General features: G+C 53.8%; 1 protein-coding gene across 7 annotated transcripts in view; it reads left to right on the top strand.

The window, feature by feature from the left end:
• Positions 1–17,449, top strand: part of SYNPO (synaptopodin) — a 53,591-nt gene that overhangs the window by 25,338 nt on the left and 10,804 nt on the right. Inside the window, exon 1 of one of the 7 annotated variants that reach the window (XM_049707787.1) lies at positions 9,983–11,381. The exons of 4 other annotated variants lie outside the window; for them this stretch is intronic. In XM_049707787.1, coding sequence (XP_049563744.1) covers positions 11,210–11,381 — 172 coding nt within the window. In that variant the 5' untranslated portion in view covers positions 9,983–11,209. Of the gene's footprint in view, positions 1–9,982; positions 11,382–12,125; positions 12,282–12,348; positions 12,540–17,449 lie in introns of those variants that run through there. 2 more of the 7 variants (XM_049707789.1, XM_004280346.4) reach the window with 2 other exon arrangements.

Below are 17,449 nucleotides of genomic sequence, written 5' to 3'. Positions count from 1 at the left end.
CCCCTAGTCGTGGTCTATCTCCCTGGATGACACGTGTCTCCCTGAGCCCACTGCACAGCCCTGGGTGCTGGGATGGGCAGGGGTCATCACACTTTCTCCACCCGCCAGGGCTGCTATCCCACAAGGCTGAACACACCTCCAGACCTAGGGGCCCGGCCTGGGAGGCACCTTTTCCTTCAGGGCAGCTCCCAGGCCTCCAGACATGAGCTCATCGGAGATGCTGATGCCAGGAAGGGAGGGACAGAGGGGGAAGCAGGCTGGGCTGCCCAGAATGGGGCACCAAAGGCCCCTGGGGCAGTGGAGGGACGCTGTTGTCAAGGACTGGCAGGCTCTGGCCCCACTGTAGTGTGAAGGCAGGGACAAGATAGGCCAACAGAGGGTCAACTGGGGTGGGGATGGGGACAGGCCAAGTGCTCTGGGCCGTAGTGCAGAGTTGCAGGTGCTAGACCGACCTCTGCCACTTGCTTGCTGTATGACCTTGGGTGAATCCCTTGCCCTCTATGGACCTCAGTGTCCCTGTCTAGCAATGGGGTGCGTGGATCCTTAGGCAGTGGGGTTACAATAGTGAACAAGATAGACTGGTCCCTGCCCTCAAGATTGCTCTTTAATTGGGGAAATAGACAAGAAAAAGAGAAGCAAAGAAATCAGCAAGATAGTTTCAGATAGATAAAAGTAGCCTGAAAAACAAACAAAAAGCCACATTGCTAAGATGAAGAGCACTTAGAGGGGTTCTTTGTCTTGGTGGTTAGGGAAGGCCTCTCTCTGGAGGTGGCGTTGGATCAACACCCTGAATGTTATTTGAAGGTGTGGTCATGGCTGCCTTTGTGGAGTTGGCATGTCCAGAACTTGGGTCTAGAAGAATGGGAGGGATTTGGTTGGGAGAAAGGGTGTTTCAGAGGCTGGTGAAAGGTCTAAACTAAGAGCTGGGGGATGGGAGTGGGGTGGGCATTGGCTGTAGGTTATGAAAATGCCTTCATTCCTCAGGGCTTCAGGCTGTCCACCCAAAGGAACCCAGGCCTGTGATCGGGTCACAGGGGCAGCTGGGCTCTACCAGGCGCGTGCGTGCGTGCGCGCGTGCGTGCGTGCGTGCGTGTGTGTGTGTGTGTGTGTGCGTGTGTGTGCTCAGAGTCCTTTGTGAACTGTCCCTGGACACTGTGGCTCAATTGCTACCCAGTGTGGCCAGAGGAGAAGTCAATGTGGGGACAGCCTCCAGGCCCTGTAATTCCAGAGGCTCACAAAAGCCCTCTCTCTCCGAAATGAAATCTTTACCAACTGGCCGCTGCCTGAAATTCCATCATCCTAGCTTCATCTTTTCCACTCAGTGAGGCAGTATAGTATAGTGCTGTGTTGACCCTACCCTACCCTACCCTTCTCTGTCCAGCCTCCCAGGGCTGCTGCAGGTGACGCAAAATTCGGTCTACTCCCGTGCTAGCTGTTTCCTGCGTGTCTAATACACAGATCCTGTGGTTGGACCCCTGGATTCTCTCCCCAGCTTGCTGGGAGATCTTGAGTGTGTTATATAACCTCTCTAGGCTTTTGTTTCCTCATCTATAAAATAGAAACAATCACAGACCCTACCTTGTACTGTTGTTCTGAAAATTAAATGAGATGATAAAAATAACTATTACCTATTAAATAGTATTATAATGTTTTGATCTCTTTTAAAATAGCAAGCCCTGGAGAAGAGGGACACTCGCTGAAGACTCATATCTCAGTATATGTTACTTTTTGACGTTTAGCCAGGAACAGGTTTGATAGTGGGAGGATGGGCACAGTATCGTGGAAGAGGGCCTGGATCGAGCTTCAGGAATGGATACTTGAACCTCCAACCTTAGCCAACAAGCTGGTGGTCTTGGACAAATCATTTGCTTCCTCTGGGACTCAGGCTTTGGTTCTGAGCTACTATGAAATGGACTAAGAAGGATATAAGGGGATCGTGAGTGTGAAAGAGCTCGACAGACGCGAAAGCCACTGGGCTGGCAGGAAGGGGCAGGCTGGATGAGCCTCAGAGACAGGAGAGTGGGCTGACGTGACACTCTTGCATGTCGTCCTCTGGAATAAAATCTTTTGGAGACAAAGAGTGTTCGATAGGTAAAAGCCAAAGTTCTTGAAAAATAGTTAACATTTATGGTAACTTACTATGTGCCAGGGTGTTTTAAGTACTTTACATGTCACCAACTCTATGAAGTAAGTCCTGTTATCATCAACATTTTACAGATGGGAAACTGAGGCACAGAGAGGTTAAGTGAGCTTCCCAAGGTCACACAGTGGTAACTGGCCAGGTTCAAACCTAGGCATTCTGGCCTCAAAGCCCATGTGCTTAACTCCTGCACAACATGCTCTCTCCTGCCTTAGGTGGAGTGCCAGAGGCTCAGAGGGGCTGAGCCACGTGCTTAATAACACACCTCTTTGCCCTTTGATCCTCATCATCTCTGCCCCTCAGGTGCTGGAAGGGGGAGCCTCACTGCGTCTGGGGCCTGGGGTTCTGAGGTTGACCCTTGAGCCAGCTCAGCCTCTTATCTTCTCCCCTCATCCCCTGGGAGTAGGTCAGGGAGGATCATGTGTGCCCTGGGAATGCTGTGGGCAAAGGAGGCTCTGCCAGGGCCTGACAAGTGAGCGTCATTAGTGTCGTGAAGCTTGAGTGGATCCCAAGAGCCTGAGCTGTAATAAACTGTCATGGAGTCTGGCATGACTCTCTTCACTGTACGGACGGGGTAAACTGAGGTCAGAGAGTCCAGGGACAGGCCCAAGCCCACACAGGCTCCCTGAGTCTCCTGTACTGCCTTCTGGGCTGCTTAGGACTTGTGGGTTTCGTGACGATATGGGACTTGGGGACCCTCCCACCAATCTCCAAGCTGGCCCCTGGTCTCAGCCAGGACGTGGTTCCTAATATGTACCCTTTAGGAGGGCACATGAAGTTGGGGGATGGGGAGGGAGCTGATTAAAAAATAGACCGTCACGCGCATGCGGAACAGGCCTGCCACCACACAGCTTGAGCCAGTTGGCTCCCCTATGCCCAGCTGCCAGGCCCCACTCAGGGCTCCTGCTGGGGGCCCCGCCCACCCCAACCCTGGCTCTGGGCCTGAGGCTGGATGCTCCCAGCCACCTCCTCTCCTCTCCTCCTCCACCCCTGCCCCGCCTCCAGCCAGATGGTGCCCTCACTGAGTCTGGGTGGGCCTGTTGGCTTTAAGCTGTGCCACGGGGGGTCTGGCGTCACCACACACTGGCTGTGTGGCCTTGAATGAGGCCCTTTCCCTCTCTGGGCCTCAAACATGGATGAGTAGAGCTACCAGTTAAACCTCTTTCTAGCTTTCAGAGCCTTTCCCAGATTCTACCTCTCATTTAGACCCGACAAACAGCGCTCCCCATTCAGAGAGGTGATATGACCTGTGAAGGCCACTCAGCTGGAGCGTCGCAGAGCAGAGGGTTAGACCCACATAATCTTGCAAGTCCTGGTCCTTTACAACTTCTCCAGGGTGAGCGAGGTCACTGGGAAACATGCAGGTAGATGTCAGCACTGGTTTTATTCATTTATTCCCTCATTCAGTCAGGAAATGTTTATTGAGCCCAGCTGTGGCCTAGGCACGGGGGCAGGAACATAGCAGAGAAATGATAGCCAAGGTCCCTGCCCGGCGGGACCTCCTTACCATGCGGCAGGGCAGACTGACACTAAAACAAATGACGATGGAATTACAAATCTCATGAGAGTTTGGAGGAGAGATAGAGGGTGCTGTGGCAGAGGAATGTGACCTCCCAGGATAGGCGCACCCTCCCTGAGACCTGCAAACATCCCTGAAGGAGGAGAAGTATGGCCAGAAAGGGACAACTGAGGGGTATGGGAGGAAAGGGTTCTAGGCAAAAGCAGCAGCCAGTGCAAAGGCCCTGAGGTGCGAAGTGCTTGGTTCCTGTCTGAGCACTTGAAGGAAGGCCAGCGTGGCTGGCGTGTAGGGAGAGCAAACACCACGAGGGGAGCTGCAGCCTGGCATGGAGGGGCAGTGGGGCCTGGAGTCTGCAAAGGGGTTTGAGGCCAAGCCTAGGAAGGAGGAGCTGTTCCTAGTGTTGGTCTTAGAGGCTGATCTTGCCTCCTTTCTTTTCTGCTTTCCTTCCGATGCCCATCCTGATAGTGTAGTGGGCCCCCCCACCGCGCACTCCCCCAGCCACTTCTCAGTATGACTGAATGCAGAGTGCTCAGACCTCATCTTCCTCTGTCTGGATCTTGTTTGCATTTTAATAGCCCCCTGTTTCATCCTGCCTTCCAGGAGGGTACCAGCCCCTCGGGCCTCAAATGCAAACTGATGAGGGCATGATTTTGAGCAAGGGGCTGCAGCCACTTCAGCTGAGCGCCTCTGTTCCGGTGGATTCTTATTTCCTCTTATGGCTTGTGGGAGACTGTGGACCCCAGGAGGTTCAGCTTTTGGCTGAATGAAGGCCCGCCCCCCGGACCGACTCCTGCTGCCTGAAACTGCTGTCTGTCCCCTGTCCCACTCCAGCCACCTCCATTCAACCCCAGAGCCCCTCTAGGACCAAGCCCCAGGAGGATTCAGGAGGCCTGTGTTCTGAGCCTAGCTCTGCTGTATGCTTTCGGGCACATCCCTTTTCCTTTCTGGGCCTCGGTTTCTCCATCTAGTTTATAGGGAAATACTCTAGTTTTTCTGTACTCATGGTATGGCAATCATGTATGCAATGTCAGCGTCACCCAGAAGCTCCTTAGAAATGCAGACTCTGAGGCCGCACCCCAGACCTCCTGAATCAGAATCTGCAATTTAACAACAACCCTGAGTAACTACTAATGTACATTAAAGTATGAGAAGCGCTAAGTCAGTCATTTTTAACTTAAAAAAGTTTTTTTAATCAACAGCTATAGAATCTTCTTTTCTCTCCAAAGTCTTACAGATGAAAACACATTAAGCGGGGAACCGCCCACTCTGTTCATCACATGACTGGGGGTGGGGATCGCGGGGTATGGGTTAGGGGCACGGGCTTTATTGGGATGGGCATCAGAAGGGAGGAGGAAAAGAAACAGCCCCAGTGGGCGAGGGTGGGTGGTGCCCCGTCTCCTCAGGCCTCTCCTGACCAGGTGCCCCCAGGAGCCCTTTCAGCTCAGACCTCCAGGGTCATCAGTTTGATGGGTTTGGAAAGGTGGGCCTGAAGAAAAGGGCACCTGATGGGCCACAGTCTAGCGATGCCTTTTCCTGCTTGTCCCCATCTTGGTGTCCTCCTCTCTCTTCCCTGAGAAATCCCTGAAAGGGTAGCTGGTGCTATTCTTAGCATGACAGGATGGCGAGCAGAGAATGTGCTAGTGCATTATTTATGCCTCTGAGTCAACAGGATTGCACTCAGGTCTCCCAGAACACGGCCCTCCCCAGCGGCCTTCATCAGTGTCTTCCCAGGACCCGTGACCCATCCCTCTGGCCCCGAGCATCTCTGCTCTGTGCATCCAGCCCCCACGCTGGGAAATGGGTCATGAAAGACAATGATGAGCTGGGATCAGGAAGAAGTTCGAGACGATATCTCATTTCTCACCCATTCGGGTGCATATTAACCGAGCCTACGACACGTGGTAGGTGTGGGTGCCCTAATGACCGCTTTGTGGGTTCCTGCCTTCCAGGAGCTCACACTTTAGCCTGCAAGTTAGTGGCGCTCCAGCATTGCAGAAGCGTGGGTACCAGGCGAGGTGCTGGGTACTTTGCACAAAAGACCTTATCCTCACAATCACCCCGAAGGATAGGAATTAGGAGACCCCTTCGCAGAGGAGGAAACTGAGGCTTAGCATAGACAAGGTAGTGATCTGCTCAGGTAGGATCTGGACTCAGGTTGGCTGGAACAGAAACACCATTCCAGATCAAACGGTAGCATGGAGCATAAGGGCTTTGGGAAGCCCCTGCCCTGCCCAGTGAGAAGGGTATTTCAGCTGGAAGGAAATTAACCGGCTGAGGTTGTCCCATTGTCAGCGAACCCCAAGTGACTGGAAAAGTCAGTGCACCTGGAGTGGAAGGACTGTGTTTGCTGTGTACACAGTGCACACTGTGGGCTGGGAGGCAAAACGTGACAAGGCCCCGAGGTGGTGCATCTAACGAAGCTGGCCCAAGGACCCTGGCTGGGAGCCAAAGACCTGTGTTCTGTGAGATTCCGGCCAGGCCCCCTGACCTTTCTCTGCCTCAGTTTTCTAGTCTTTAAAATAGCATCACAATCCCTGCTCTGCTTCTTTCTCTGACGGATGTGAAGCTGCTAGGAAAACTATAAACGTGTGTGCATGTTCAAGGATGGTGTATCACTACATAGAATTACTTATGTAAATATATTTTCTCAAACTTATTTTTTGTTGACGTGGGTCTATCTGCCAGCCTATGTTCCAAGCATTTCCCTCTATGTTCATTTAATTATAAACACATTTATAAAATCATGAGCTCTAAAGCCCACTGGGTCCCCAACCTAGCTGTGCTTCAGAACCCCTCAGGGAGACTGTTAACGTGCATATTCTGTGGTCCTGGGTCTGGGGCGGAGCCCAGGAATCGGCATGTTGGACACACTCCCTGAGAAATTCTGCCGCACCCACAGGTTTCCGATCTGGGCCAGAGAGGGGACAGGACTCGCCTGAGGCCTCACGATGTGTTGGAGACCAGGTTGCAACTAAAACCCAGGCCTGAAGCTCGCAGTCTGGCCTTTTCCTTCTACTCATCAGCTGCCCCCTGAGCTCCCTAAAGGCATGAAGCCAGGGATGCGGATGACTGTGACGAGCGATGATGCCAGTAGCGGCTGATCCTGTTTACAGTGCTGTGCTAGGCATTTTCCATGGCTTTTCTATTTAACTGCAGTAGGGGTAGAAAAGGGGACATGCTCCACAGCAACGTGCTCCCTTGGGACATCTGAGCAGCAGGTGGCCGATTTTAATGTAGCCCTGGAAATGGGAAACCATGACTGAGGTGCAGAGATACGGAGAAGTGAATTTGAAACCACGCCATCGGGGCACTTGCCCTCCAGGCAAGGGTGGTCTGGTAACTCAGAGACAGGGCAGGCTGGCAGGAGGGAGACACATATGTCCGCTCATAAGGTGTGTACCCGCTACACGTGCATCTGCGTCAGTGTGCCACCTGAGTACCTGTGTGTCTCCACATGCATACCGACGGGCGCTATGCGTGCACACACTGGTGTGTAGGTTCTTCCCCCTCTACGGGTGCACACGCAAAGAGCACCTTTGTGTGTGGGTGTGTGTGCAGAGGAAGATATACTATTGCTGGCTAGGCTCTCACCAGCATGAGGGAGCTGTCCAGAATGTGCGTGTTGCAGGGGGTGTGTGTGTGCGTGTGCGCACAGGCACAAATGGTTGCAATGCAGGGGGATCCCTGAGACCCTGCAGGCCACTAGAAAGACCACTAGAGAAGCTGGTTTCCTTATTCATGTCCCACCTCCACATCACGTGCACCATCCTCAACCTGCCAGGTGCGAGCCTGCCTAGGGACCTTAGCACTAGCTGTTCCCTCTGCCTGGTCTTTCCTCCCCTAGAAATGCACAAGCCTCACTCCCTCACCTTCTTCACTCCGATGGGACTTCTCAGTGATGCCTCCTTTGATTACCTTATTCACCTTTGCACACCACTCCCCACCCTGTGCAGTCTGTATATCTCCCACCCCTGCTTTATTTTTCTCTACAGAATTTATTATAGAATAGAATAAGATTATAGATATATAATATAATAAGATAATAAGATTATAGAAATAGTCTTATTTTTTGGCTCCCGTGCTAGAATGCAAGCAGGGCTTTATCTGTTTCTCTTCATGGCTGTGAACAGTGCCTGGCCCTTGGTTGGTGTGCAATAAATATCAGTTGAGTGAATGAGTTCATACACCACCTATACTTGTTTTCTTTAAATTGTCTAACTTTTGTTGCTGAAATATCCACTTTTACCTCTCCCTAAGCAGTACTGTACCTTTGATGGATTTATTATCCTCCTTTTCTAATACACGTGAAATTTACATAACTAGTAAGATGTTATTAAGTATCAGGGTACCACTTAAATCCTTTTGCTCCCACTAGAGGTGTGGGGGTACCACACTCTAGGAATCACTGGTCCAGGCCAATCCCTTCTCTGAAACAAACACATGGACAAACTGAAACCCAAAGAGGGTCAGGAACTAGTCCAGCATCTCACCCATATTGTGACAGAACAGACTGGAACCAAATCCCCTGACCTCCAGCCTGCTTTCCTTTTGCAGTTTGAGGGACAAGGGGACGGTTCAGCCTCCCTCTGGCTGGAGACTCCTCCAGCTGGAGGGGAGCCACACATGCCCGGTAACCGGCGAATGGCATGAGGGGATGGCAGGGTCGGTAGCTTCCTGCCCGCTCAGGACCACAGCACCCTCCTGGCTGCAGGACTGCGTACTGAGTGGTGGGAGCCTTGGCCATACCTTCCCTCCCAGGAGTCTGGGTCTGGGGCCATCCAAGGGGGCCTGGGTGCTCACATCCAGTAAGAGGCAGACCTGGTATTCAAACCTGGTTCTCTCCTGCTACAGCACAGTTAGCTAGAGGTTGACACTGGGGTTCCCTTGCTGAGAGGATGCTGGAGGGGGAGGGGAAGGTTGGGCTGTGCCTGACTATGAGCAGAAGAGGGAGACCAGCTCCAGGGAGGGCTGGAGAAGGGAGGGAGACAGACAGCGCCCTAGCCTGGTACAGTTATACAAAGGTAGGTTTGTGCAAAAGGCTGAAGTTAAATCCCCCTCAGGTGTGCACAATGCTTTATGCTATAGAAATAATTTGTGCATCTCATTTGCTCAGCAGTGACTCTGCAAAGCAGCTATAATCATCCCTGGTTTACTGATGAGGAAGTTGAGACTCAGAGGTGAGGTGACTTACTAAAGGTAGCCCGCACAGGATGCTTTGTTGAGCAGGACGTGGGAAGGGAACAGGCTGCACCTCTGGTTGGATTTGGTAAAGGAGGGCTGTCTGGGGGAGGACAGACAGGCTGAATAGATACGGGAGTAAGAGGCAGGAGTGGAGAGGGTAGACCACTCACTGGCCAAACTACTTTCGCGAATCATAAAACCTTTCTGAGCCTCAGTTTCCTCATCTGTAAAATGGGTATGACAGTACTTCCAGTTCACAGCTTGCAAAGATAAATCAAAACATAATGTAGTAATGCCTGGAACATAAGAGGCGCTCAGTAAACAACAACCTGAGTAGTAAAAGTGAAGGGCGCCCAGCCTCTGGCGAGTTTGCCCTCGGAGGTCACCTGCCACAACCGAAAGATTCTCAGCACCTTTCCCAGCACCTTCTTCAGCAGATATGAGTGACCCTGAGAACAAAAGAGGGTTGAGAGGCCTGGGGGAGCGGTGAGGGGCTGCAGGCAGCTCGTCTATCCCGGGGCCTGGCAGTGAGGATGCCTCAGGGAGAAGCAGCAGCGTCCCCATCCCCGCCCCAGCCCAGGATGGGGCTCTGCTCTACAGGGTGGGGAGGCGAGCTGGGACTGCAGCGTGCTGGGGCCGTCATTATCATTCCTCCAGCATTTTTTTCTCCCCGTTATTTATTTTTCTGTGAGGAAGGAATGTGGGGAATTTACCACAGGGCGCTGGCCTTGCTTTGGGCAGTGCAGCGGCCTCTTCTATGAGAGGGAAGCAGCAGAGACAGATGGCTGGGGAGGTGGAGGCGGAGGAGGGTCCCGGCTGAATCTGTGGCCCCGGTGGGGCGGTTATGTAACCCACCCAGAGGCCCAGGGCAGATACCACGGTGCTTCTGAGCTCTAGGCATGTGCCTTCCCATGTACATAGCTCCCTTGGAACTCTACCTGGACCACCCCAGTCACCCTTAGCCTCTGGGCAAGCCCAGTGGTGGACGTGTTCCTCTGTCAGAGGTGCCTTCCTCTCCAGCTGTCTTGACTGGAGGTGTGAGTGGAGGGGTGTAGAGGATGGGGTGGGGACCACCTTGAGCCTTCCAGCCTCCACTGGCCTGTCCCATTGCTTGAAATACTTCCACATCTCCATCTTTCAAGACCTAGGGCATATGCCACCTCCTCCAGGAAGACTTCCCAGATTTCTTCATCCTCGTTCATCTCTCTCTTAAGCTCTGTATTCTCCTGGCACTCAATGGAATATTCTGCCTCTTGGATCTAACACTGCCATTTGAGGTTTCATCTCCCTCTTCACCCAAAGTCTTGTTGCTACCTCCCTCCTTCCTCTCTCCCCTTCCTCGAGGAACCACCCTCTAGGTCTCTGACCTAGAATCTCCATAACTCTGGGATCTAGACACATCGAGAATTTGTCTCCTGGGGTGAATGGTGGAGTAACATGTGAAGGTAGATTTGGACTGTGGGAGTGCTCATCCTTCAGTCATTTGTTTAGTCAACACTTAGTGAACCCCTCCTGGGTGACGGCCTCTGCTGAGTCTGGGGAATTTAGAGAGAATGGGACCAACTCCAGCCCCAGGCTGCCCCAGGGCCAAGAGGAAGGGCTGTATCTTTGTCAAGGGCCTTGGGCTGGGTGCTGGGGACCCTGAGATAGACTAGGCTCAGCCCTGCTCCTGGCAGAGGCATAGTTTAGGGGAAATGCTCTCTCTCCCGCCCTGGCTCACCACCTTTACGTCTCCTGGATTCACTGTTTTCTCTGGAAGGGTAGGGTGTGGTAGTCCTTTCTGTGCTCTCAAGGCTCCCAGGGCTGGGATGATGGAGGCTGATGCAGCAGGAGAGGGCTTGGGGGTCACGGGGGAAGCCTGGCTTACCAGGGCCGGACTGGGGGAGGTGGGAGCCTGGGTCTGAACTTGGCTCCCAGTGAACCAGCCCTTTCCAGTTTGTTGTGCACCTGGAACTGAACCTGCCTCTCTCTGGGTCACCATTTCCAAGTCCCTGAAAATCTAACTGTAGATTAGTGTTTAGGCCAGTAGAGCAGGCAGGAGGAAGGTGGTGGCTCCCGGCCTTTGGGAGAGGAGGACCGCATAGCAGGGCCCTCGTCAGCCAGCAGTGAGCAGTGCCTGTGGCCTACAGGGATACCTGCTAGCCAACACCCATGCCGACCTGACTTAGCCCACCCACCCTGCCCTGCATGATCCCGAACCCCTGTCAGGGAGATACCAGGCGTTGGGCCAGTCCCAGCCTCCTTCCCCTTGGGCCTTGGCTCCTGAGCTTCCTCAACCCGTTGTTTCCTTCAAGCCCTGCTCCTGCTGCGAGGCCCCTGGGCCCAGTCGAGTAGGGGAGGGGCACTGATCGAGGAGTCTGGATGGATTGATGAACGCTTCCTGGAGGAAGTGGCAGTTGGGCTGGGCCTGGGACAGTAGGTGGGAAAGTGAGTGTGCTTTGTGGGCTGAGCTCTTCAGAAGGAGGGGCCCAGGCTTGGGATCAGTCAGACTCCCGGCTCCAGCTCTGCTCTGCCTGTCCCTTGCTGGCTGTAAGACCTGGGGTGAGTTGGCTAATTCTCTGGGTCTCGTTTTCCTCATCAATAAAACAGAGGTAAGGGGGCCTCTTTTATGAGTTGCTGTGAGGATTCAGTGAGAAAATATATGCTAAACCCTTAGCTTGGCAGCATCTGGAGCTCCTCATGTGTTGGCTGTTGTCATCCCCATTGACTCCATCCTTTCTGCAAGCCCCCGGGGAAGGTGTAGGGGACAAGGCGGAAGCAGTTGAGGGCCCTGTCCCCCGGCTCTTGCACTCTCTGGGGGAAGATAAGACCCAGACCCTGACTGCTGCAAAGCAAGATGTTGGGAGGAGGCAGCAGGGCCCATGTGATGGGTCCTGGGCTGGGTGCGGGGCCACTCTGGGTTCGAATCCCAACTCTGCCTCTGGCTAGCTGTACCACTTAAGTCACTTCACCTCTCTGAGCCCGTTTCTCCTCTAACATGGAGATGAGGGGACTGCTGACCTCCTGGCTGCTGTTAATGAAGCCAGGGCCTGGCACGGGGCATGTGGTGAGCACGCCCCGGTGAAAACTCTGACTAAAACAAATAATATGCCAAGTGATGAGGTTATTAAGCGGTGCAGATAAAACACTGATGATCTGGGGATTGAGCGTGTAGAAAGGATAGGAGACAGAGACGGGTTCCGGGTGGAGAGATGCGCGCAAACCCACAGCAGAGGCTGGAACTCGCAGGGCAGGTGTGGCACCACGAGCCGCTGGACTCCCTCTGACGGTTGCTGAGGGCGCAGGGAGCAGGTGAGCGAGCTCTCGGGCAGACCCTGACGTCAGGGACCCTGAATGGCAGGACGAGGACTGGCTGCTTGATCCCCCATGTCCTGGAGAGGAGGAGAGAGGCCCGACACAGAGTGGAGCCAGGCAGGAGGAAGACGGATCTGGCAGCGTGGGGTGGGTAGATTGTCGGGGGAGAGACTGGGGGCGGAGGGACCATTTAAAAGGCTGTTGCGAAATCGGTTTTCCTGATAAAGAGCTAGGCTGAGTCATCTGTGGAGGAGAGAAGTCACATCCAGCTCCTCCGCGTTGCCGTCAACGTGGGATTTTCCTCTGTGTCAGCTAGTCGATTGGCTGCCTTTCGCGGAGGCTTTGAGAAGCAAGGCCGGCTCGGCATCCGGAGGGAAGCTGGGCTGCAGGGAGGACCCAGCCGGAGTGAGTAAAGCGAGCACCCAGAGGTGCCTCTGTGGTTTGGGGTGTGTGACTTAGGGCGTACAGCATCCTCCTGTGGTCTCAGTTCCCGCTGGGCATTAAGGGAGAGGCATGCCATGACTTCTGCCGGCCGGTGGGTGGCCAGGCTGGAGCTAGGTCTGGGGCTCTTCACTTCCATTCCTGTGCATCTCCCGTGACTGGCAGTCCTTCCCACCTTGGTATGAATTATTCTCTGCAAGGAGGCCTGGCAGTCTGCTGGGACTCAGGCAGGTTGCACTCACCAGGACTTTGGCATGGATGGAGAACTCCCCAGGGAAAGGAGGCTGTGTCATTTCCTCCTTTCAGCAGGGAGGATGCGGGGCAGGGGCAGGGGCTGGCAAGGTAGTCAGGCCATTACTCAGGTCCAGTTCATCTTCCTGCCCCCGGCTGAGGCCGAGGTTGTGCAGCAGCCAGCCATTGGTTCCTTCCTGACACCACCAGGGGGGCAGTTATCCCAGCCTGTTTACCTGTCCCGTTGCCAAGACTCCCAGGCAGCCACAATGGGCCGTCTCCAGCCAGTCTCTCTTCCTACCTCTGGCTCCTTGTCCCACTCCACCCTGCCCGGGCCCTGGGCACTCCCATTGACGGCAGCCGTGTGAAGAAGAATTTCCTTGAATTCTCTCCCTGTCCTGACCTTCTGCTCTGGCCTCCGTTCCCCTGCCCTGCCTCCCTCCTCTGGATCCTCTGTCCAAAAGGCCTGATGGCCGGCAGAACAGGCAGCTGCCTACAGAAGTAATGGGGTGGGAGAAAGGGCTTATATACGCTGCCTGAGCACCACTTGAACTCAGGTCTCCTGACTCCCCACACCGTGCTTTCTACTCCACTAGTTTTTTATGTCCTAGCAGTCATCTCTACCTTAGTCACAATGCGTTTATCAGCTCTTCTCCCGAGAGGAAGAAGGACGACAAAGCATGAGTTGCTCTGGGCAGCTGAATATGAAGAGGCGAGGGCACTGCCGCGGGCACTGATCACGAGATGTGCAAACAGAGGGCTCTTCAGACCAGCATCCAGGAGCACCAGAGTCTCTGTGGGTGCCCCTCCCACCGGAGTCAGGATCCGGAAGGCAGGGTGGTTAAGAAATGAGATTCAGCAAAGCCAGATTTTGAGTTTTGAATCCCAGCTCTGCTGCTTAAAAGTCATATGACCCTGGGCAGGTCTTTCTGAGCTCTGGTTTCATCTGCAAACTGGGAAGAGCGCTAGTACCTATCTCTTAGGGTCATCGGGAGGATCGAACAAGACGATGGGTCTACAGTGCGTGGCACAGCACTTTATACTGGGCAGTAGTGAGGGCTCACTAATTATAGCACCCACTGCGCTCTTCATTCGAAGGGCTGTACTCAGGGCTTCCTGTCCGCCTTCCCCACTTAGGGATTTAACCCTGTTGGACCCAGGTCTTCTGACGCTGGGCAGCTCCTCCTTGAGTCTGCCCTCACCCCTCCATCTCTGGAAGGCCGGTCTTCAGAGCTCCTCACCCATTGTCCAGGGTGGGGCTTTCAAGGACCAGCCCTGAAGAGGCTGAGGGAAGAGGGGGTGTTAGGACTTGTACAGGTGCAGGCTGCAGACAAGCAGATTGGGGGCTCAGCAAGGGGCCTCTCCCCTGTGGCCCTTGGCCACCTCTTGCCTCTCTGACACCAGGGACCACAATCTTGGACCCACCTGGCTGGGGCATCACTAGAGGTGGCAGTTCCAGTACCCTGCAGTGGGGGACTCTGGGATGCCCGTAGTTGGCCCAGCCCCCCTTCTCCCAGCTTTGTTTGTGCAGGGTGGCAAAAGTCATTTGGATTGCTGGCTGGGTCTGGTCCAAGCCTCCTGCCAAATTCCTTTTCCGTGGAGTCATTGCAGGCTGGGATGGGGGGCACGGGAGCTCCCTCGGAGGCAGGGCTCTCTCACCCCCTGGCGTTTTCTGCTGGGTTCCTCTTGTCCCAGAACAACAGCGTGGGGAACGTTCCCAGCCCGGCTGGGGGTCAGCAGACCAGGTCTTGGCCCATGGCCTCCTCTGCAACCCCTTCCCTCTCTAAAGCCTCCCAGGCCAGCTTATCCCTGAGGGCCCTTCACTCTCTGACACTGGAGCATTTTCTAGCCCCATGGCCCTTAGAACCAACCTTGGGATAGGACTGAAGCAGAGAGGTGAAGAGAAAAAAGAGAAAAGTGCAGGGATTTGGGAGGTCTGAATTACACAAACACTGAAGCCCTTTCTAGGAGCCTGGCACGGTGGGAACCCGCTAGCCGGGGACACAGTAAGAGCCCAATCAGTGTGAGCTACGATGGCTGCAGTTGTGTCATAAGAGCCACTGGTGGGACCAGGGATGTTCATCCTGACCGTGCCCCGTGGGGATGTGATTTGTGCCTGAGTCTCTGCAGGGCTGTCAGGTTGGAAAGAGAAAGCTCTTTATCTGTGTGGCGGTGAGGGGCAGAGTCATGTCAAGAGGTGGGAGTTAACATGAGGAGTGACTTTATAGCTAAAGAAAGAATGTTAATTAGCAGAAGGTACATCTTCAGGGTAGTGAGCTCCCTGTCAGTTGAGGGTATAAACAGAGGCTTGTACACGCAGGGACATGGCTTTAGGGACGCAGGAATTGTGTGGGGGATTGGACCCGGTGACAGCCATCTCTGAGATTCTGAGGTTCTGTGATTTGGGGCAATGATCCCTGCCTCCCAATAACTCTAGAATCCCCTGCTCTGTGACCTTAAGACAGTCACCCCTCTCAGGACCATGATCTGTAGGGTGAATCTCCTTTGCTAGAAGAAGCACTGACCCCTTCCAGGGTGTCACGTGGGGTCATCGTCAACTCCATCCCAGAGTAGCATGAGCCCTCGGTCCTCTCTACTTGGGCTGAATGACAGTAACCCCCCTGGCATCCGCGATCTCAGTGTAGCCTCCAAACCCTAATGCCAGTGCTTTTAATTTTATTATTATTATTTTTTTTTTTTTGCGATACGCGGGCCTCTCACTGCTGTGGCCTCTCCCGTTGCGGAGCACAGGCTCCGGACGCGCAGGCCCAGCGGCCATGGCTCACGGGCCCAGCCGCTCCGCGGCATGTGGGCTCTTTCCGGACTGGGGCACGAACCCGTGTCCCCTGCATCGGCAGGCGGACTCTCAACCACTGCGCCACCAGGGAAGCCCCTGTCAGTGCTTTTATTACCTTCTTCTCAGCTAAGGAAACTGGCCCCGAGAGATGTAGTAACTTGCCAGGGTCACGCAGCTAGCAAATTGCAGAGCCTGGATTTGGGCCGGGAGGCTTGGCTTCTAAGCAGACCAGAGGAGATGGACATCACATGAGCTGAGCAACTCCTCCTGTGTTGCTGGCTTGTCCCCTACTTAAGTTCCCCACAGGGGAGCAGCCTGGCCCAACCCCCAAAGCCTTCATCATGGGGTGATCCAGGCAGGAGAGGAGCCCTACCAGGAGGAAGCAGGCGTCAGGGGCGCATGGGGCAGGCTGTGTGCTGTCCCTGTTCTGGACCTGTGGCCACAGGTGTGTGTGGTGGGGAGCCAGGTCGTGATGGGAGGAGGGAAGAAGGAGCTTGGGGCCAGACAGCCTGTGGCTGCTGGGCCTGGTCCCAGTGAAGCAGCTGTCGGCAGCCACTCTGTCCTGTGTGGGCCTCCCCGCTGACCCTAGTGTGAGCTCTACCCTGCACCGCTCTCTGAACCTTGGTTTCTTCATCTATAAAATGGGGGTGGTAGTGAAACAGCTCCTCTATAGGGGCCCTCCCAGCTCTGAGAGTCCATGAATTCTGAGCCTCGCTGGCAAGATGCCTAGAAAAACTGTCCCTGGAGACCCACTCAGCATGTCATGGCCAGTGCTAATGAGGGCAAGATAGGAGGAAGGGCAGGGTCAGATTCCTCTAGAACTAATTAGCTTCCCTCGATGGGGGTGGGGTGACAAAGGGAGGAATTTTCCCAGCCACCAACTGAGCTGCTAGCCCGGCCACAGGCTGTCCCATCCATCTGTCCGTAAGTTCATTTGTTCATGCGTCCATTTCTTCATTCCTTATTCAATAAGCACAAATTAAACACTGACTCTGTGCCAGCCGGGCACTGGTGATATAGAAAGAAATGGTTCCCTGTAGTGAACTTACAGATTAATAGGGCCTGACCCCCAGCCTGATCCCTGACCTCAGGCCCCAGACTCCGGTCCTAGCCTGCAGCCCCAGACTGAACCCCGACTCCCACCGACTCTGTCCCCTATATGTCCCAAAGGGACCTTTGGGACAAGCAGGCAGCTTGAGCATGCACTGTGGACCCAGAGAGAAATGGTTCTGATCTGACTCCAGCCTTGCCACCCTTTGCTGTGTGATCTTGGGTGAGTTACTTACAAGTCTCTAGACCTCATTTTCCACTTCTGTAAAATAGGGAGCAAGTAATGCTTGTGTCCTAGTGTTCTTGTGAGGATAAAATGAGGTAATGCAATGTTCTAGTAGAGTCACTGCTGAAATTAGCCCAATTTATTACTTTTATAACATTAAAGTATGAGAATTTTTCAATGATTGTTTAAATGAAAATGGTAAGACATTCTGCAAGGACTTGGAAGAAACTATTAACAGTTGTTACCTGATTTGTGGTGCGGAGCACACAGAGGTAGAGAGACATTTTTTACTGTATACTTTTTTATGTTTTTAAGTTAAAAAAAAAATTTCAGTCCATGTAAATGTATTACCTATTCTAAAAAGAGGAAGTGTTAGTGTTAAGAAATGACTATACTATGAGTTTGAAAGTGTAAAGGGCCCTAAGATATGCACTTAGGCATGTGAATATCCTGCAGGTTCATTCATGCCCTCAGTAATGCTTCCTGAGTGCCCACTTTTTGCCAGGCACTATTCTAGGGGCTGGGGTTAGAGGGATGAACAAGTCAAGCAAGTTCACTTCCCCCTTAGAG

The sequence above is a fragment of the Orcinus orca genome, chromosome 3, assembly GCF_937001465.1.
Source record: "Orcinus orca chromosome 3, mOrcOrc1.1, whole genome shotgun sequence".
Lineage (NCBI taxonomy): Eukaryota > Metazoa > Chordata > Mammalia > Artiodactyla > Delphinidae > Orcinus > Orcinus orca.
This window is presented reverse-complemented; position numbering and strand designations above follow the sequence as displayed.